The 8,020-nt window shown below is 49.2% G+C and overlaps 2 protein-coding genes across 2 annotated transcripts; one reads left to right on the top strand and one right to left on the bottom strand.

Annotated features, from left to right (window-relative positions):
- Window positions 1–733: 733 nt before the first annotated feature.
- Window positions 734–1,630, bottom strand: PCYB_061560 (hypothetical protein; the record flags this gene model as incomplete). Its single annotated transcript, XM_004221323.1, has 2 exons — window positions 734–1,218; window positions 1,459–1,630. Coding segments are annotated over 2 exons (612 nt in total), but the record flags the coding sequence as incomplete, so codon positions are not given.
- Window positions 1,631–4,614: 2,984 nt separating this feature from the next.
- On the top strand, window positions 4,615–7,627 carry PCYB_061570 (endomembrane protein; the record flags this gene model as incomplete). The annotated part of the gene is made up of 7 exons (XM_004221324.1): window positions 4,615–4,707; window positions 5,008–5,391; window positions 5,612–5,718; window positions 5,881–6,759; window positions 6,889–6,956; window positions 7,138–7,219; window positions 7,384–7,627. The coding sequence occupies 7 exons, from the start codon at window positions 4,615–4,617 to the stop codon at window positions 7,625–7,627; spliced, it is 1,857 nt and encodes a 618-aa protein (XP_004221372.1).
- Window positions 7,628–8,020: the final 393 nt, after the last annotated feature.

Below are 8,020 nucleotides of genomic sequence, written 5' to 3' on the forward strand. Positions count from 1 at the left end.
TATACACAGGCAAGGTAAATTCAGTGCCAAATAATGTGAAAAAAAAAAAAACGAACAAGACATCCGCAGATGCATACACCTCGCTACTTGGCACTCACAGAGAGGTAATAACCGGCCAAGGCAAGTCAAGTTAAGCATCAAATGGGAGATACCACCGATTGTCCTTTTTTTTCTCCAAAAAGGGATACCCACTGCACAATCAATCGCTGAGTGAACGTCGCCTTGAATGTTCCACAGCTAGCTAGCATGACGCCGCTTCGCAGTTTTGCAAAAAAGGGGATACGTATATACGCATGTGTGCATGATATACACATACATCATACATGGCGTTCCTTACGGCAGCTGGGGAGAACGACCAACGCGGGTTTGTAATCGCAAATTGGAAGCTTACTTCTTTTATTTTTTTTCGCCACCTTCTTCGCCAGTATTGATAAAAAAAAAAAAAAACGTTTGGGCGGAGAACAAAAAAAAAAAAGGAGGGGGCGGGAAAATGAACTTGCCAAAGGTTCAACAAACGGGGCATGCCCACAGGGGTGAAGGAAAAAAAAAAAAAGGGAGAACACGCAGATGCTGGTCCCCGTTCGCACCTCCCAGGGGTTCCGCGAATTAGTAAAAAGGGTCTCTCCCCACAAACGCGCACGTGGGTGAGTGGGGGAATGTGTAAAAGTGTGTGCTTCTGCGTGTGTAAAAGTGCTTCTGTGTGTGTAAAAGTACTTCTCCGTATGTAAAAGTACTTCCCCTTGTGTAAAAGCACTTCTCCGTGTGTTGGGGGAGCAGCCTAGGCGCGGGTCAAGAAGTACATATCGATTTTGTTCGATAAAACGTTCAGCAGGAAGAGCGCCAGCGAAAAGGAAGAAATGTAAATGCCGGCGAAGGACAAATTATTCAGGTAGTAGTAGGCCGAGTGCGCGATGTATATGTAGAACAACGAATTGATGGGAGAAATGACATCGAGGAGGTACTTGTATTTATGTAGGTGGAGCAGGAGCTCGTAGAACTTGTTGTTGCCCAGGTAGAGCCTCTTGAGAAAGCTGTACTGGTTGAGTAGGTTGACGTAGAAGTCGGTCTTCTGGTCCTCCTTGAGCGCCCTCATGACTTCGTCTCGGTTAAAAAACTGCTCGTCCGTCCACTTCTTGAGGAAGGTCCAGTTGTTCTGGCACATGAGTCGCGTGTAGATGAGGAGCAGCTGCGCGAGCACAACGCCTCCGAGGATTTTGCCTGCGCGGAGGGGGGGCAGTAAGTAGCGGTGCAGTAAGTAGCGGTGCAGTAAGTGGCGGTGCGGTACGTGGCGGTGCGGTACGTAGCGGTGCGGTAAGCAGCGGTGCAGTACGTGGCGGTGATGCGGCGGCTGGGGCGAAGGCGGTACGGACGCACCGGACACCGCCGCTAAGAGGGGCACTAAAAACGCCGCTAACACCGCTAACACCGCCAACACCGCGGTAACGGCGGGGGCCCTACTTCTGCGCGAGCCGAGCAAGTGGAAGCTGCCCCAGTTGGCCTGCACGAGGAAGTAGGGGTAGACAGACAAAAAGGAAAAAAAAAGCACGTGCACCATATTGTTCAGCATGGCCAACTTCCGAGAAAAAAAGCTATACGAATTCAAAACAAAGAACAACCGCAACACAAAAAACTTATAAAAAAAAAACCAAAGTGGATAACGTGTGCATCTTCACAAGGCGATCCGTCTTCACATTTCTGAACTCTCCAATAAAAGCATACTTTTTTTTAAAAAGACTATAAATTAAGTCACTCTTGAAATATATGAACGTAAACAGTATGAACAAAAAATTAACCGAATTGTAATTAACCATTTTGGGAAGGTAACTGGACTTGCTCAAAAAAGGTACGTAAGGACAGTAATGCAAAACAGCACTCATCAAGGAGCTACTCCCAAGATAATCATAACACACGTTATAGCCATATTTTAATTTATCAAAAACGAATCCAGAGTCCTCCTTCAACTTACTATACACATGTACATAGTAATTTTTCGCGAAATCAAATTTGGTCCTCACCAACTCCTTTGTCCTCTCCTTCAGTTTTTCTAATTCCTCTTTGTCAATCCTCAAGGAGTACTGATTCAAAACACTTTTCAATTTTTTCAACTTCCTCAGTTTATCTGCTATAGTCTCATTATAATTAAAATTTTTTTTTTTTATGATCTCATTTTTTACATTTTTATCAATATTATAGAAATTTATGTTTGTGTAGATTCTTCTTCCTTTTCTTTTTCCTTCAGTGAGGAGGTAATACTTTTGATTTACCTTTGGGATCATTTCTTGGCTCCTGCTCCTCACGTCGGGCGTCCTCAGGCTGCTGGCCACTGCGAGTAGGGCGGCCTTCAGGAGCAACGTGACTGCTTTCATCGTTTCCTGGGGTGGGGGGGTAGTTGGTGCAGGGGTAGTTGGTGCAGGGGTAGTTGGTGCAGGGGTAGTTGGTGCAGGGGCAGTTGGAGATAGCGCAGGGGCAGTTGGAGATAGCGCAGGGGCAGTTGGAGATAGCGCTGGGACAGTTGCAGTTACTGCTGGGGCAGTTGCAGTTACTGCTGGGGGACTTTGCTGACCGAGTGGTCAGCTGGCGAAGCACTTAGTCGACGACGTAGTCTACGCACGGAGCGGTTACTGCCCCCTTCGACCTACCTCTCCTACCGGCACTTCTCATCATAACAAGGACACGAAGGCTGAGACGCACAAACCTGCGAGATGGTAGAGAGTAGAAGGGAGGGAACCCCTGCTGACCTGTGGTCGAGGCTCCAGTCGCTGAGAAGGCGACAGTAATGGGAAAAAAATTTAAACCGCTTTCGGGAAGCCACACACTTCTGACTTTGCACCTATTTCATGTTTAGCCGTTCTAGCACAGCGCCTCCCCCCACAAAAAAAAAACACTAAATAGGAGAGGACCCTCGGCAAGCAAAGCATACGTACGTCACAGTGTGTGTACGCATGGGCTTTTGTTTCCTTCTTCGTTTCCTTCTTCGTTTCCTTTCCTTCCTCTTCGCTGTGCGGTGTGGCGAGGCACGCCTATCAGCGTCGCTCCACCGGTGTGTGTAGTGGCCCAGTCGGTCTTTTCCCTGCCACCCGGTTGCCCGGTCGCTCACCCTCACTCTTTCTCTAACCCTTTCTCTAACTCTATCTCTAACCCTTTCTCTAACCCTTTCTCTAACCCTTTCTCTCAATCTTACTCTCCCTCCCGATGCTCCCGTTTATAACCCCAACGCAAAGTCGCTACTCTGACAACGCAGCTGCATGCACAGAGGTATGCACAGAATGGGTCATACCATTTTACTGTGTATGCACGGAGCGGGCGAGAAAGAGAGAAAAGAAAAAGGGAAAAGCGAAGAAAAAAAAGAAGAAGTGACGATAGGTGATGAGCAGTTACTTAAGTTGCGAGAAACTACGAGTAGCCGCGCCAATCGTAGTGACGCAGGACGAAGCTGTGAGGAAGCAAAGCAATGACCGCACAGGTGGCGAAACAATCAGGAGAGAGTCACCCGCATTTGTATGGCTGCTGTGTATGAGGACCTGTAGCTTCCTATTGAGTGAGTACCTATTGGGGGAGGCGCAGAAAGTGGCATTTCTTTTCTCCTTTCTTTTTTTTTTTCTTTTTTCTTTTTTTTTTTTTTTTTTAATCTGAACAAGGGGGTGCCGACTCAAAGTAGTGTAGTTGCGACAATGACGCACAACTTCTAACAGGAGAGCGAGTCGTCACCTGCACGCGCTCCCTGGGGAGGTGCTTGGCGAAGGGCACGTTCCCCCCCTGATGCGCACGCAAGTACAGCGCCGAATGGGTACGGCCCGGGTTCGTCCTCTGTTGGTCCGTTCGTCCTGCGTTCGTCCTGCGTCCTCCCTCCGCTCGCAGGGCCTACAGAAACGTTCATAATGCATACACTAAGGTTAGTGCTCACATGTGCCACTTTCATATGTACACATGCGAAGCGTCCTTCTGTTCACGCCAACCAGTTTTTTAACTCCAACGAGAGATGATGCGCCCAGCTTAGAGAGCACCGGTTAAGCGGTCCTTCGCAACGTGTTAGGTGAGAACACCCCAGGTGCTCCACTGCACAGCGTGTCATATGCATATATATAATATTTTTTTTTCTTTCTTCTTTGTTTCTTTTTTTTTTCTTTTTTTTTCTTTTTTTTTCCTTCTTGTTCTCTCTGCCCCCCCTAGTCGCAATTCCACAGATGGCTTGCATAGTATGAGGCCCTGTTGCCCTAAAATTCTTTTGATTCTTCGAAGTTCGAAAAGCTCGCTTGGAACGTCCCCTTGGAACGTCCCCTTGGAATGCCCGCTTTGAAGCATCTTCTTTTTTTTCACCCCCACTTAGTTCATCCTTCCCCTTTTTTATGCCAACGGTCGGCTTGTGCATCGCGCTATGTGCTCGTTCTCTTTACCTCGTGCCCTACCCCCCACCGGAGAGGGCCACTGAAGAGGGCCACTAAAGAGAGCCACGTGGGGACTACGTGAGAACTACGCGGGAGTGACTCGCAGAAGAACCGCCAGAAGAACCGCTCAGAAAAAGCGCCTTTCTCTTCCTCCACCATTAGCCGCGCGACGCGGGTGTGGCATGGCCGGGCAGCACGAATAACATGCACATAACGCCAAACGGACAAAATGATTCACAAGGTTTTTTTCCTCGCCCTCGCGGTGGTCTTCCTCCACTGCGTCCAAGATGTGGCGTCCTACCTACCCGGGATGAACCCAACGGTGGGCAAGCACAGCAGGGGAGAGGCGCGGGGAGAAGAAGCGGAGAAAATCATAGGTGTACCGCTAAACCAGCGTTGAACCCTAAACGCTAAACCTAAACCTAACCTAAACCCTAAACCTAAACGCAAAACCTAAACCCTAAACCTAAACCTAAACCTAAACCTAAACCCTAAACCCTGAACCCTAAACCTAAACCCTAAACCCAAACCCTGACGCACCACCATTGCTCTCCCCCGTCCACTATTCCGCCCCGCCTAACCATCCTGCGTACTTCTCAATTCCACCCCTCCCCCCCGGCAGATCTACAAAAGGGGCGATAAAGTCACCATCAGCGTGAAGAACCTCTCCAGCCGGCGAGCAGTGACAAGCCTGGACTACTTCACCTTCCCACTGTGTTCCGCGGACAACGCAGGCATCGCTGGAGAGGAGGCACCAAATATCTTCAAAATCCTTTCCGGGGACAGCCTGCACACTACTTCCATACAGACTACCTTCCTGAACGACACCAAGTGTGCCTTCTACTGTAGAATCTACATCGATGACAACGCGTATGATAAGTATAAGCATCTCATTCTGTACAATTACAACATGATTTATTCTGTGGATAACTTGGATATCTTTCGCCAGGACCCTCGACGGAAGGGCTTTTACTACACGGGCATCCCCGTCGGCTACATCCAGGATGTGCGTATCGAGTGGGGCGCGCTGTGAAGCGGCATGATTGGCTCAGTTGAGTGAAGGCGTGTTGCGTTGCGCTGTGCTGTGTTGCGCTGCGTTGCGCTGCATTGGCCATGGGGTGCATCCCCCCGTTACTTCTTCGCTTCGTTACTCCGTCGCGTCGTCCCTTCATTACTTCTTCGCTTCTTCGCGTCCTTACTTCTTCGCTTCTTTACCCCCCTCGCAGAAGAACTACCTGCTGTATACTTACTTCCAAATTACCATCCTGTACAACAACAACGGGGGTCAGTCGGACAAGAACTACATCGTGGGGTTCGAGGTGGAGCCCAAGAGGTAGGCAAGGGAGAGCGGCGCAGCAGCGACGAGGTGAAGCGATTCGATTGCGCGAGCACGCCGCTGTGCTTCTTCACCGCGTATCACCACTCATTACCGCGCATCACCCCGTATCTCATCACCGCGCATCGTATCACCCCGTATCGCATCACCCCGCTGCAGCGTCGACTTCGAGCAGGACGAGCGGTGCGAGCAGAACGAAGCCACCATGACGATGAAGAAAAATACATACGTGACATTTAAATATGACATAAAGTATGTGCAAAGTGAAAACTCGTTTCAACACAGATCAGAACACTACTACAGAAACCTGAACGACCAAAGTATGATCCATTGGTTCTCCATAGTGAATAGCATCATCCTCTTTATCCTCCTATGCTTCTTCATAAGCTCCATTCTCATCAAGGCTTTACATAAGGACATAAACAAATATAACCGTTTGAATGCAAACATATTTGAGACTGATGACATTGATGACCGAGGATGGAAATTAGTTCACGGAGATGTTTTTAGGAAGCCTATTAACTCTACCTTCTTTTCTGCATTTGTCGGGGTGGGGATACAAATTATCTGTATGATGTTGGTCTGTGCTTTGATTCTACTCATCGGGGTGTATAAATACAAGCACAGGTATCGATATATCCAAGTGATGTTTTTTATTTGGACCTTCATTAGTAGCATTTCTGGTTACTCATCCTCTCGTTTATATAAGCTATTCAAGAGTAAGCATGTGAAGTTAACCCTCTTTAGGACCTCTCTAATTTACCCTGTTATTTTATTCATCCTTTTTTTCCTAATCAACCTTGTTCTTCATTATGAGCACTCCAACACGGCTATCTCCTTCACCTCCTTAACGTTCGTTTGCTTCCTCTGGTTCGGGATATCTGTACCGCTCATTTGTTTGGGTTCTTACATTGGGAATAAGAAGAACCCGATAGAGCTCCCTGTGCGAGTGAATAACATCCCAAGACATATTCCGAAGCAGCCCCTCCTCAACTCCTTCTTCGTCTCCTCCTTCCTCGTTGGCCTCATCCTCTTCGCGTACGCCCACACACACGCGAAGAAGCGATATACCGCTGCTTCACTGCATCGCTACGTCGATGTGCTGTTACACCGCTGCTCTGCCGCACCGCCACACCGCCGCTCTACCACACCGCCGCTCTGCCGCAGGACCATGTACACGGAGCTGTTCTTCCTGTTCACGTCCCTTTGGAAAAGCAACATGTACTACCTCTTTGGTAAGCGAGCCAGCGGAGAGTAGACCTGAACCCTGAGCCTGCACGTGCAGAGCTGCTCCTCCACGATTATGCCCCTCCTCACCCCTTTTTTCTTTTTCTTCTTCTTTTTCTTCTTTTTTTCTTCTTCTTTTTCTTCCATTTTTTCTTCCATTTTTTCTTCTTTTTTTTTCCCCCCCCGCAGGGTTCCTCTTTTTGGTGATTTTCCTGCTCGGATTGCTGAGCGCCCAGCTCTCCATCGCCCTGACATACTATTCCCTCTCCTGGTAGGCGAGCCATCCGGCGTGAAGCCGCTCAATCCCGCATCGTAACCCCCCGGATCACGCGGCCGGGTCGTGTCACCTAGCACCACACTAGCGTGCCTCTTCACTCACCACACCAGCATGCCTCTTCACTCACCACACTTGCATGCCGCCTCACCCCCCCGCAGCGAGGACTACAACTGGTGGTGGAAATCCTTTGTGGCGCCCGGGTCATCAGGACTGTTCTTCTTCCTCTACTCGATCTATTACTTCTTTGTCAAGCTAAGCATCTCCAGCTTTGCTGAAACTTTTATTTACTTCGCCTACTCGTTTATCATGTCCTACACGTGCTTCATCTACACGGGCACGGCGGGCTTCCTGGCCTCCTTCGTCTTCCTGAGGAAAATCTACTCCTCGATAAAGGTGGACTGATCAGCTGGCAGATGGGAAAGGAGTGATGGACTGACCTATGGGAAGGAGTGACCAGCTGGAAGATGGGAAAGGAGTGACCAGCTGACCCATGAGAAAGGAGTGATGGACTGACCGGTGGGGTGAATTCCTTTCGGGTTTTCCCCTTCCAAAGGGGGCAGTGCGCACGGGGAGGAGGACGCTCCACTTCACGTCGCTTCCTCTTCGTTTCGCCTCACCGCGCTGCCTCCATTCTCCACGTGGACGTGCACAACCCCGACGGTTTCGTAAGTGCTCCCCGATTACGCCGTCCATGCGTTCCATACGTTGCATGCGTTTCATACGTTGCATGCGTTTCATACGTTGCATGCGTTTCATGCGTTCCATACGTTCCATACGTTTTACTGTTTTTTTTTT

This window comes from Plasmodium cynomolgi, chromosome 6, assembly GCF_000321355.1.
Source record: "Plasmodium cynomolgi strain B DNA, chromosome 6, whole genome shotgun sequence".
In the NCBI taxonomy this organism is placed as follows: Eukaryota; Apicomplexa; class Aconoidasida; order Haemosporida; family Plasmodiidae; genus Plasmodium; species Plasmodium cynomolgi.